Here is a 13,156-nt window from a genome sequence, read left to right on the forward strand (position 1 = left end):
TTCTTTAAAGTTTGTATGCTTCATGAAATCCTACGAATAAAATAATTATACAGTAATACAAGAATAATATGTGCTTTCTGTGAAATGCTAGCATTCTAAATGAAGGTGGTGCAGACAGTGACTTGTGAGTGAAAGTGTAAAATTATTTAAAGAGCTTTATAGCATTTCCTTACCCTTTTTGTGTCTTTGTATTCTGGAGAATACTAAATTTTATTCATTTAAATGTGCCATTTATACAATTTCTTTTTCCTTCTGGAATCAGCGTATGTTTAATTACAAAGAGAATCTTGGAAAAAGAGTTTTGTATGCTTGTTATTGTTGCAGGGAACTGTCTAATAGGACCAGTGGTAATCGGAAATTCATCCTGAGTGTATCCCAAGCCCCACATTTTAAAAGGAACTCGGACATCAGGCTGAAGTTTCAACACTGTTGCTAGATTAAAATAAAACTGTCCAGTGCGTGTTTTTCTTCATCTTGGGGCATTTTAGGTGCCTCATCTCAATACTTGTCATAGTGATGCCTGTCTTTACTTACTACTACTATAAGATTTTGTAATCAAATTAGGTCTCTTTCTCCACAACAAAGGTAGAGGAGGAGAGGGAGGGTGCAAAGGGAAAATGCAAGTATGTATTCTCCAGCTTGTGCTGTTTTTTACTCCACACCTGACTTTCATATGAATATGCATTAGTAAAAGCAGAAGCTGAACTCCTGTAGCGTATTTCCGCCGTACTACATAGATATGAGTACCAAACAAGCAAATGCAAACAGCAGCATAGAAGTGATTTGTAGGGAACGTGAGCTCCACAGACGAGGAAACTGAAGATGCTTCAGTGATTGGAAGTGATAATTTTGGAAACAGATTGTAACCAAGGATCGCTTTTATTGTCTTTTCATTGAAGGTGATATTGCAACTCCTCGAGCTATTTTGACAGGACACGACTATGAGATCACCTGTGCTACCATTTGTGCTGAACTTGGTTTGGTAATAAGTGGTTCAAAAGGTAAGGAAGCTGTTGGCATTTCTTTCTGTTCATAAAGCTGTAATCCTAATGCAAAAAGGAATATAGTCTAAAGTGACAGAATTTATTAACTTTAGAGTGGTTTTATTTTTAACCTTGTTTACAGAAGGTTATTTTTAACCTTGCTACAGAATTCAAGTGAATTTGAAACCTCTTTTTAAACATAGTAAAACTGAGTGGTTTTTTTTCAGACATCTACAAGAAGAGGCAACCACATCAGTTTCCCTGTTCTAGTGTACTGATTATAATTTCTTTTTGTTTGCTTATCCAGTGTAATTGCATATAGCATACAGTCAGATCCAGCTCTTGACTGCCAGGAAGGTGAAAAATGTATTACTGCAATTGGCTTTCTTTTCCTTATGGATAACTTCTCATAAAGGAAAGCAAGAATTAGTTCCAGGAGAAAGTGAATGTGCTGTCTTCTTTGTTTGATGAAGGGTGCATACATAACTCCCAACTAAAATTTATAGTAATTCTGCTCAAGCTCTCATTTTTAAACTGGAAATTTCTTAGAACTAGGATCTCTCTGGTTTAGTGTTTCCAAAATATCTACTCTGAAGCCCCTTTTCAAATAAGTTGGGTATACTTACTGTATGCACCTGTTTTATGCATGTGAACACTTGTGGCTTACATGCAAATCAATTATTTGTCTGAATATATTAACATGCAAATACTTAATGAATCATACATGGGTTAAAAATCTTAATATGAGAAAATGCTCTTTCAGAGTGCATACATGTGTAAATTCATTACACTTAACTCTGTCTTGTTATATTATGTATACATATAAAATGTATTTTGTAGATTTTGCTAATCTCATATTAGGATTCAGTACATTTATTTTTGTGCTCTCAGAATTAACTACTACTAATTCTAAAAGGAAATCCACAAAATAAAATCTCAGTTAGGTCTCTAACTAGGTTTGTTAAGTGTTCTAAAATACCTTAATACAAACCTCTTGAAGCATTAGCTGTTCATTTTACTCTGTCACCCTTAAATTCTCAGACTTTCCACTTAAACATGGTAAAAATCATCACAATGTATTATAATAGCAATGTATTACTATGTATTATAATAGCAATTACTTACATAGAATCCATTGCTAATTATTTTATATATATTAATAATAATAATATATTTGTATCTTTAAATGAGTATGTGAATGAATATCTAGAGTTTTTATTCTGTCTCATAGAAGGACCATGTCTCATACATTCTATGAATGGAGATCTGCTGAGGACATTAGAAGGTCCTGAAACATTAGAAGGTCCTGAAAATTGCCTGAGACCAAAACTTATTCAAGCTTCAAGAGAAGGCCAATGTGTAATATATTATGAAAATGGCCTCTTCTGTGTATTCAGCGTGAATGGGAGACTTCAAGCCACTATGGAAACAGATGACAAGATCAAGGTGAGTGTACTCAAATGTGTGCAAAGGACTGTCAGTTCTCGTATCGGGAGAAGCTATCAGTTCTAGAGTTGTGTGGAGCTGCTTTCCATAGCCAGGCCATAGAAGTATTATTTTTATTTTAGAATAACTCTGTTCATATAGTAAGAAACATTTCCTTGAACAGAAGAATACAAATATTACTAATTGCTGATCAGAAGTCAGGCTATTTCTTTAATTTTGAGTCTAAAGGGAGGAGGTTGTTGGACGTGCTATTTTGGAAGTTGGCCTTTTCTGGCATCTCTGTCTACATTCCTTCATCTTAGCTTGAGATAGCATGTGTTGTGCTGAGCTACAGGAAGTTTATAGGCACATGTCTATATTTCAACTCTTTAGCTCTTAAAAGTGTCTTTAGCATTTGCTGACCAGGCAGCCAGCTTCCACGTCTTTAACTGCAAGAGACATGGAGCAAGTCCAAAACTATGCAGGAGGTATTTTAAGCTTATGGACTTATGGAAATTATTTGGTAATACAAAATGCAGATCTTTTGACAGTTCCTATGAAATAGTACCTATGAAGCAGAGCAGAACCTGGCAGCTATGCTGCAGTGAAGCAGAAATGTCAAAAGAATCCCTTCCTTGAAACAAAAATATTCCCACTTTGAATGAGGACAAAAGGGAATGGAAGAGAAGAGAGGGGAAGAAAATGAACCAGCATTACCACAATGAAAATGAAAAAGGAAATTTCATTTTGAAAGGAAAAAGAAACTAAAAAGAAAATTAACAAGCATTATCAAATATAGTAGAAAGCTACAGAGTGCAACAAAGACATGAAGTGAGACCACATTGCTAGGTCAGCATTCAGGCTACCTGAGTTATCTGAAATTATGGTCTGTATACTAGTTGTCGTGGTATGAGGGACACTGAATCAGAGAATGGTTGAGGTTGGAAGGGACCTCTGGTCTAATTCCCCAGCTCAAGCAGGGCCATGTAGAGCAGATTGCCCAAGACCTTGTCCAGGTGGGTTTTGAGTGTCTCCAAAGATTGATATGCCACAGCCTGTCTGGGCAACCTGTGCCAGCACTCAGTCAACCTCACCGTAAAAAAGTGTTTCTTATTTAAAACTATTTAATAATTTATCATTAGTCAAAGGGCACTTCTGCTGTTGTTCTATACCTCCAAGCTGATTTACCAAAATCTGATGGAAGAACCCAGCAAATCAGCTGCTGAGATTTCCAGTCTTGTCCTGAGTTGAAAACTCTCAAAGGCTTCCGCTCTTTTTTGGATTAGTTGTTTCAGGAAGAAAATTTCACTTTGTCCTCATGCTCTTTCTACAGAATTGTAGATTTTTGTTTTATATGTTCGGCAAAGTTGTGAGCATTTTTAAATTTGCATCTGTTCTTGACTCTGATCATATTATTAAGATGTAAGAACATGCCAATATATTTGAAAGAATTTTGGTTTTCATTATTTCCATTTTATAACTTATATTAGAGTAAATGCTCCATTACCACGGAAGTCTCCAGTGTAGTGCACTGTATTCCACTTAAAACCTTCTAAAACATTGTTGTGTACTGTATTCTGTTAGTCCAACCTCCTTGTGTTTTTCCAAATTTCAGGTGCAGTGGTAGTAGAATATGCAGAAATTACTCTCTGTGTAGGTCTCTTTTCCATAATGAGAGTGCTGTTCTGCAGTAGATGAGAGGGCATACAGTCTTTGAATGCTATGGCAGCTGCAAGTGCAGATGTGAGGCTGCGGAAATAAAGTAGGAAAGTGTATATTTTTGTCCCAGGCCATTTTTCCAAATTAATGTAAATTCTGGCTTCAATTTTTCATCTTTCTTAATTTCTCTGAATTGGACCTTTAGCTGTCCTTGTACAACTGCTTTTGATATTTTCAGCCTACTTTTCAGCCCAATAGCCCAATTCTTTCCATAAAACAAGTACATATCACAGTGTTTTCTCTTTTTATAATAATAACGTTGATGATCTGTCACTTTCAGTTGTGATTATGTTGTCAGCCAGGAAAGCAAATCTGTAAAATATCTCAAAATCTCTTGCTGGCTAAAACAATTTCTGTAGTGTTTCAGTTAGTACCCACAGCTTTGGGAATTTGCTGGAGGCAATGGAAGTTCCGCTCCCTGTTGGCCAGAGTTACATATGTACAGGGGGTTGTTTTTGTTTTGTTTTGTTTTGTTTTCCCTTTCTCCCAGTGGTCCCAGTTGGGCTTTATGCTTAAACAAGCTACAGCCCTTTTTTTCCCAGTGCTTCTGCACTATATCATGTTAGAAGGCAAGTGGCAACTGCGTAATTAAAGTAGGGGCATTTAAAATGAAAAGTACATACCCACAGGCTGTGCAGACAAACACTTTTCATTCCTTTTTGCTCTGGAAGAATAGAAAAGGGAAGGGAAAGGTCAGGAGTGTAGAAATCTGTAACATTTGCCTATGTCATTCTGGACTTTCATTTCAGAACATTATTGACAAAATTAGCAGTTTTCAATAACGATGTTTGGAGCAACATTCTAATTTTCTTTCTCATAGTCCTGTGTTAGAAAATTGCTAGAAAAATTTCAGACACTCTGGGGAAATTCAGAATCTAATCAATGCCTTCCACCTGTTTTTGTTTTACATACTGTATAGCTCAGTGGAGCTTAGGCATATCGCAGTACGTCTACCATGTAATGTTTAGATATCTTAATGAATAACTTAACTCTAAATAGTCTGCTTGTTCTAAGAAGTAAAGTTATTTTACCCTAAACAAAGGCTGTATGCTGTTTCACCCAGAGGAACCAATTTATTTTCCTTTCCTGAGTCTGTTTTGAAATGTGTAAGTGCCCACAAGACTCCTGCTGCTGTAAGCCAGGGCTGTCACAGTGTCAGTTCTGCCTTTTTACGAAGTACTGCCTTTCAAAATACCTGAAATGTTAAAGGATTTGTGCAAAGTTTTGAGACTTTCCAAGGAAACACAAGTCAGAAATGCAGCTTTTAGAGCACTGCTGAAATTGTGTACTTTGGGGATTATTTGAGAGTCTGAACCTCATGTCGTGAGAGCGATTAGTTGCAGAGTTGTTTCACATTCGTACCTAGCAGAACCACAGATAAACGACACTGGGGAAAAGCAGAACAGTAAAATTGATTCATGTCTTCTATACCAGTTTGAGTACTTGGGAGTAAAAGCATCCTTTCTTTTGTTAAATCTTGAAGGGCATGTCATGAAACTGAAATGTTGACAGTGTGACCTTTTTCTTTCATTCATTCCTTCATTCATGTATATACAGAGGCAGGCAAGTGGCTGATATATTTATTAGTGAACAATAAAAATAAATAAATCAACATCTTGTCTTCCTGACAAGCCAATGACTAAGTAAAATTGCATAGGTATAAATAAGGGTTCAAAGCCTATCCTTTATTTAATCAAAAGATCACAAAAAACACTGCATTATGCAGGTAGTGGAAGAGTTAAAGATTAATGGCTTTAATTTGCCTTTTAATATAGCATTTCTTCAGTAAAAGCCTCAAGTATAAAATTCAAGTGAACCATGACCAGAAGGTTAATGGATTTTCATCAGCTGAATTTTATAAGTGTAGCAAATAATTATTTGTCACAGTCTTCATTGCAGTTTGAAAATACCCTTAGGAGACTGCCATTGCTATTGAGGAAAAAAAGCCACCCTATATTGATTCTTGCTTCTAATGAATAATCTTTTTAATAATTGTATGTGGTATGTTAGATCTCATGATCCTCTCTACTCAGTGCATACAAGTTCTAGATAGTTTTCATGGTCTTCTCTTAAGTTTTTCTACACCAGAAAGAGTGAACACTGAGTTGTTACGCTCTTGTTAGAGTGTCTAAATTAATTTTCAAGCTCCTTGGGGCTACACTTTGGGAGGTGTTTAGCGTATTTTTGTAGGCTGACAGAAATGATCACAGAAACAATTTGTGGTGGGAGCATTTGTTTTTGGGGAGAGAAGGTTCAGCTCAGCCTACTCAGCTCTAACCTGGGTTGGTATTCAGTTTTCCATAGTTAGAAATGGTTGAACGAAAGCCATATTCTGCTTGATTGTTTCTAGATTTGCATGTATGTGTTGTTACTTTAATTCAAAACATGGATGGAATAGGTTTATCGTCTATTTATTTCAGTGTTATCACTGTATTTTGTTTATAGTATATGTTTGTATTTGAATTATATTCGTCTTAAATTTATTGTATGAAATAAAATCTTGTCAATGTGATTCATTCTGATTACTTGGGAGTTGTTGCAGTAAACATTCAAAACTGATAGTATAAAAGTCACCTATAGAAACTCTATCTTAATGTAAGTATTGTACATCATATATTTCTTAAAGGATGTATTTAACATCACAGTAATAGAGTACAGCAATACAAAAAATACAGATACGCAGTATGTCTGACTTCAATTATTGCTGTTCACAAAGCAGTATCTTATATGGACTGTTTATTTTGGTTTCTAGGCTTGTCAGCAGTCTGTATAAACACTTTAATGTTGCATGAATGAAACATCTTTGTCTTTTAATTTCTCCTGGTTTTGTGGTGCATGCACTCTATAGTCAGTATATTAAAAAGCCAGTGACTTCCTCTTCCTCAGGAATTTAAGAGCACAGTGTAAGTTTTGCACATTGAAAGTCTGTAGAAGCAGAGATTGCAAGTGCCAAAATACTTACTGACTTCTACACAAAGGGATATGTTTGGAAGACCCTGCCTTAAGTTCTTTCTGCTATTTCCTAAGTTTAAACCTTTGAGCTGGAATTTTCCTTGTAGACTATCATCTTCAGATGATTTCCTTGCCTTTCGCTGACAAGGCTTTAAAATGGACCAACCAATTTGTAGAGTGTGGTTGTGGCTGGACAAATGTGTTTGTTTAGAATTTAAAAGTCATTGCTCTGAATATCCTACATGATTACATTGTTCTATTGAAAAGTTTTGTGGCTCCCTGCCTTGGGTCAGGAGGCCGAAATTTATCAAGAATTAGCTCTGATGTGAAGGATTTGTGTTTTGTTGCCCAAATTTATCCAATGCACAAATCTTTGAAAAGTCTCAGGTTAAATGCATTCAGTAGGCAATACTTACTTAGCATCTACATTCAGTACTGGATATCTGCAGCCCAGGGGTGCAGGAGGTGCACATTTTTCCCTGCAATGATCAACCCCAACAGTAAGGTGCGCAAAATTGCCATAACCAAAAATGAGATGAAGTGATCCTGGATGAGGAAGGGAAAGGGGTATCAGGGGGTGGGGAGCAGAAGAGAAAGAAGAACAGAATCAAGGATAGAGTCAAGAACAGAATGAAAAGGGTGCTTGCAAGAGCAATAGGAACAGAAAAGTAGAGGTGGGAATGTAGAAACTTGTCAGAGACTAGCGGAAGAAAGCAGTGACCCCATAGGCATGTTTCATTTTAATAAAAGTTCAAGAACAGTTCTTTGAACATTTTGGCTTGTTTAAAGTGACAAAATTCCTCTTTAAACAATATTTCTCATGCTTTGCAGTCATCTTAATGTCAGATAGTATTGTGGTATCATCATCAGGTAACTGAGGAAAGATGTTGTTCTTCCAGGTATTCAGTATATGTCATGATTTTTCCAATAGCACATAAGAAACATTAAAATAGATTGTAAACTTCAGTTTTAAGAAGTCTTCACTCTGAAAACCAATGATGTCCAATCCTTCAGCATGATCCGGATCCCAAACTAAGATTTCAAATGTAGCTTTGCCATCAGTCCTCATGGTACAAGCAAATTCAGGGCTTAAGCCAGTGAATTTGTCACAGGCAGTTTCAGGATAGATGTTGAAAAGAACCACAGTCCCCATTAACAAGGGTGGTTCATTATCTTACTAATCCAGGGCAGGAATGTAACAATGCTGGTTGAAATTAATTCTTGTTATTTTTGTATCATTTTAGTTCCCTTCATTATTCAGCCCTTTGCCAGACAGGACAGCTACAGCTAGGCTAGTATTCAAAACATTTGGGGAAATGTCAGGTACTAGATTTTATGCCAGTGCTGCTGGATCTTGTAAATGTATCCAATTAGAAGAGTAAATTTCTTTAGTTGACCTCGTATTACATCTTTGGAATATGGAATAAATCATAGGTGAGGTAAAACTTAAGTAATGCCGTCTAGCATATTAAAGATAATTGTGCATAACATTACATGTAGTTCTATTGCTGTGTAGAATAACATAACGAGATGTTGTATCCCAAAAGCTTGCATTGATATCAAATCTCCTTAGACACCCAACTGTCAACATAAAACTTCTTTTATGAAAGTGTGAGAGGGGGAACAAAAGCAGCATATATTTACCAACAAATATCTGTGATTTCCCCTTAGGCAATCCAGCTGAGTCGAGATGGACAGTACCTGCTTACAGGTGGAGACAACGGCGTTGTCATGGTATGGCAGATGTGGGACCTCAAGCAGCTTTTTGCTTACCCAGGGTGTGATGCTGGAATCCGATCCATGGCCCTGTCATATGACCAAAGGTTAGAGCAAAGTCTGGTGTTCATGTGAATTTCAGAAAATATATTTTTACAGTGAAATTATATTTTTGTTTTGCTTCTGATATTCTGTAGATCTCAGATCCTGATGGTTATCTTGAGAATTCTGTACTTTCATAAGTTTCTTTCTGTAATGTCATATTTAGGGCAGATAATCTTTTTGAGTATTTCAGATCTTGCAGGGAGTGAAGAGATATTTAAGAAGTCTTACTTTGGCAGACTTTCCAAATAGGTTGAATTATTGGCCTGTGCATGTACAGTATGGGTCAGATGGAGGTGGAAGGTTATGCATGTGTTTTTCATGTTTCTTTGTTCACTTACGGTACAAATTACATTCCTAATTCCAGATCTTCATGTAAAAAATAGATCAGTTAAAAGAGCTGCACAATAAGATTCCTTCTACACATCCATACTTTGGTAAAAGCAAATACTAATGTTCATTTCTAGAGAAGTGATTTTATCTATATAAATCCTGACACCCCTTAAAGATTTCTTCTACTGAAGACAATTAGATAATATTTTTACTGTGTTTTTTCATTGCACTTGCCAATGCTGCTATACTTAAAAGATGTTTGTATTTTTATTACAATAGTACTGTTTTTTTATGGCATGTTTACAATTTCATTTGTACCCTTCTTGCTCACAGGTGAGAATTTTTTTTTTGCTTTGGTGTATATGCTTAGAGGAGTTGCTGTATGCTTTTCGAAGAGGCTTGAGCTTCTAGATCACTTAGGAGTGTCTACATTGTATAGTAAAGCATATTGTTGAGATTCTTAACTTTCCACTGAAGTCCATAGCAAATATTTAAATATTTTTTTTCACCTGGACTGCATTTCTAATGCTTACATGAAATGAGCTATTAAAAAAAAAACAAGTCAGCAAAACCTGTGGACTTCAATCAAACATTCAACTTCTTGTTAAACATAATTAGAGATTATAGGCATTTTGGAAAAAAATCAGTGTTCCATTAAAAACAAAGTGCTGTGAAAAGTATTTCAAAAGCTTGCGTTACAGCTGTTGAATTTTAGACCCCTGAATATGTATACAGTTTTGCATTTAGAGAATCTATAAATGGTAATTATAATAGCATGTCAACAAAATGTTCGCATGTCAATAAATTGAAATTTAATATGGACATCTATAAATGTATCCATGTGCTCAAGTCAGGAACCAATTCACTCTGGGTTTGAAGACAGAAATGCAGAAGAGGATTTAATTTATTTGGTGTGCATGAATGTATATGTTTGACAGACTGTGTGTAAGAAAGGTTTTAACCTAATACAAAAACAGTCAAAATGGTTCTATTGAAATGAAGTAGTGACATTATCAAAATGCAATGTTTTAATGATCTCATATTTCATCTTTGTTTTGAAGGAAAAATTGCAGCTTTTCCTTCTGAATATTTATTTTTCATTCTGAAGTGTTTTTTTTTTTTCAAAATGCCAGAGTTTTATATTTCCTCATGCTCTTGATTTTCATAAAACTTTAATATGAAACAGTAGAAATCACAATACAGAAGCACTTGTTATCGTATGCTATTGCCAGCATCATGACTTTTCAAATAGGTCTAAATTGTCCCTAGTAGTAGGCCAATGTTAAGGAATTTAGAAAGAGTACCACAGTGGGAAAGTACAGCAATTGCTTTCAAGAACTTTCAAAACCACTGAAGCCTTCAAATTGCTTTCAAACCCCAACACTAACGTGTCCTATGCTGACATCCAATTACTTCATATAGAGCAAAACTTAAATGGGGAAGGCTAAACTGAAGTGAATACATCTCCCAAACCTTCTCCACTTTGCTGCTTCATCCCACTCCCATATGCTGCAAAAACAAACGAGCAAGCCAAACAATAATCCCGGGAAATCTCAACCGGTTACAGGACAGTGATGCTGGTAAACTCTTCTGTCGTGTGACTTTTGAGTCAATTGTAGCTTCAGGCCAACCATACAGACCGTTGCATGGTGTTTCAGTAGGCTTTGTGGTCCATAAATCTTCTGTCAGAGCTTGTGCAGATGGCAGTATTAGCTAAATCCAGCTTGCTGAAGTCTTTGGGAGCCCCTGAAGCCCCTAAGGACTCTTCTGACATGTGAAGCCCTTCCAGCTCCAGCTGTCTCCTCGTGCCTGTCTTGGCATAACCTGTTGGTGTGTTGGCTCATACACATGACCGTGCAGTGGTCTGCTGACTAACGTGATATTGTGCTTTTCTTAGGTGTATACTGACTGGCATGGCATCTGGGAGCATAGTGGTTTTCTACAATGATTTCAATCGTTGGCATCATGAATATCAAACCCGATACTGATCTTCACGGAGACCACGATTAGCACTGATGTGGGCAGCTGTTGTCAGAATGAGACTGGCCATAGCTCGCCTCCCTTGGTGTCCTGCCACAGCGTTGTTCCTTATAAATAGCTATATCCCACCTGAATGTAACTTAAATTTGCTGGGAGAAGCAACCTATTTTTTAAAGTTAATCGCTATTTTTGTAGACCTTGCTTGACTTTTTTGGGGGAAGGGCAATGAAGCAGAAAAATGGCTGCTGGGTTCTGTAGTTAAAAATCTATATTTTTAGTCATAATGAGAAGTCTATTTTGATCCCTGTATGTAAAAGAAACCTAAATTAAAGATGGTTAAAACTCATGTTCTAGCTGTACCATGAAGAAATGAATTTTCCACCTGAAGCTTTACCTATAACCTTGAAGAATATATGATTTTAGCATACTGGAAATGAATTGTGATGTTTGGGGAATTTTAATCTGTACTATCTGTACTACACTTTGTCTTGTACTTTTCCAAATGATTGTACTACAACAGCACTGAAGTTTCTGGGAATCAATAGTAATATTTAAATTATGGTTAATGTAATTTTAAATTTTGAAAATTGTTTCCATCAATGTTACTATTCAAGCATGTTTCTAGGCCTAGACAATTAGTTCTTTTTTAGTTGTATGCTTTGTGCAGTTAAGAGAGAGAAATCAGCAACGGAGTTTGTGTTACATCAAGTGTGAATCCTCCTAGTTTTTACTTGGCATCTCTTTCAAAGCACACCAAAATGTGGATTGTTCCTCAAAATCAGAAAGGTTATTTGGAAACTTTAAACTCAAATTAGGAACCTGCAGAGGCAGTTTTTTTTTTTGTTGTTGTTTTGTTTTTTTTTTTTTTAATAGATGCAAGTACCAAAGCACATTTCTGCTGTTTGACTGTGAAAGCACTAAAAAGGCAGATGTTTGCTGGTGCTCAGCCTCTATACAACAGCAGAAGCACTAGACTTGCAGGCTATTCTTCTCATTTTTCCACAACTGACTCCTGCAATACTGTAGCACACACCATATTCCTTTTCTGTGTACGGCAGGAACATCTTTTATATTTTGCTATCACCAAATCCAGTCAGATCCTGTCCAATCATGTGAAATGCTCTCTTTCTTTTAGGAAATGAAAAAAAAAATATTTATACTAAGGAACAATAAGTTATTTTGGTGTTGCACAAATCTACTTTTCTACAAGATTGCTGTGCAGAACTCTGTGAAAATATTTGTGAAAAGAACTGTTATTGTTTTGTAAGTCTGTATTGCATAAAAATCTTCTTTGTATGTTGTGATCTATGAGTTGAAATTTACATTCCATCTGTATCAATACATACGTTTCTCTAGCTGCCTATTAGAGCAGTTCCTGTTTTTCTAAGCATTTAGCTACTATCTCTTTAAGTAAAGATTTGGAATGAGAAAATTCAGTTTGAGTGAAGAAATTAAATAAAATTACATTTCTAATTGAGAGCTTTGGTGGGGTGTATTAGGTTCTTGTGGCTCAAAGTGTATTCACAACGTGGAAAACAAGTGCTATGGATAATGCATTAACAAGTACTCTTGCTGTTTATGTGATGGTGACTAAGTTTTCTGTGCCCTCTACATTTGTAAGCTGTTATGGTGGTATTGGTACAGTTACGTTTATAAGTTTTGTGTAGCAGAGGAATGATCTGATTAAGTGAAGGCTGTAGTTATGGCTGTGGTAAGTGCCAGGTATACTGAGGAATAGGATTTGTTATGCAAAACTTGTATTTTGTGTTTCCCTAAGTTCAACAACTCTCATGCCCTCTCATCAGAAGATTTTGAGTGGAAATTGGTATGCTCTTGAAGTGCAATTTGCATTTTTCTCAATCTAGGACTGGGTTTGGTATGCTAAGTGGGGAGGGAAAAAAAAAAGGAAATGTTGAAACATTGCTGTGGCCTGGCATATTTTGCCA

General features: G+C 36.1%; 1 protein-coding gene across 4 annotated transcripts in view; it reads left to right on the plus strand.

Moving 5' to 3' along the window:
* The window catches only part of LRBA (LPS responsive beige-like anchor protein), a 392,983-nt gene extending 380,294 nt beyond the window's left edge, over positions 1–12,689 (plus strand). For all 4 annotated transcript variants that reach the window (XM_084285540.1, XM_084285542.1, XM_084285541.1 and 1 more), the window contains 4 exons: positions 900–1,001; positions 2,215–2,429; positions 8,751–8,902; positions 11,128–12,689. In XM_084285540.1, coding sequence (XP_084141666.1) covers positions 900–1,001; positions 2,215–2,429; positions 8,751–8,902; positions 11,128–11,218 — 560 coding nt within the window. In that variant the 3' untranslated portion in view covers positions 11,219–12,689. The remainder of the gene's footprint in view (positions 1–899; positions 1,002–2,214; positions 2,430–8,750; positions 8,903–11,127) is intronic.
* The last annotated feature ends 467 nt before the right edge of the window (positions 12,690–13,156 follow it).

This window comes from Netta rufina (assembly GCF_964035555.1).
Source record: "Netta rufina genome assembly, chromosome: 4".
Taxonomy (NCBI): domain Eukaryota; kingdom Metazoa; phylum Chordata; class Aves; order Anseriformes; family Anatidae; genus Netta; species Netta rufina.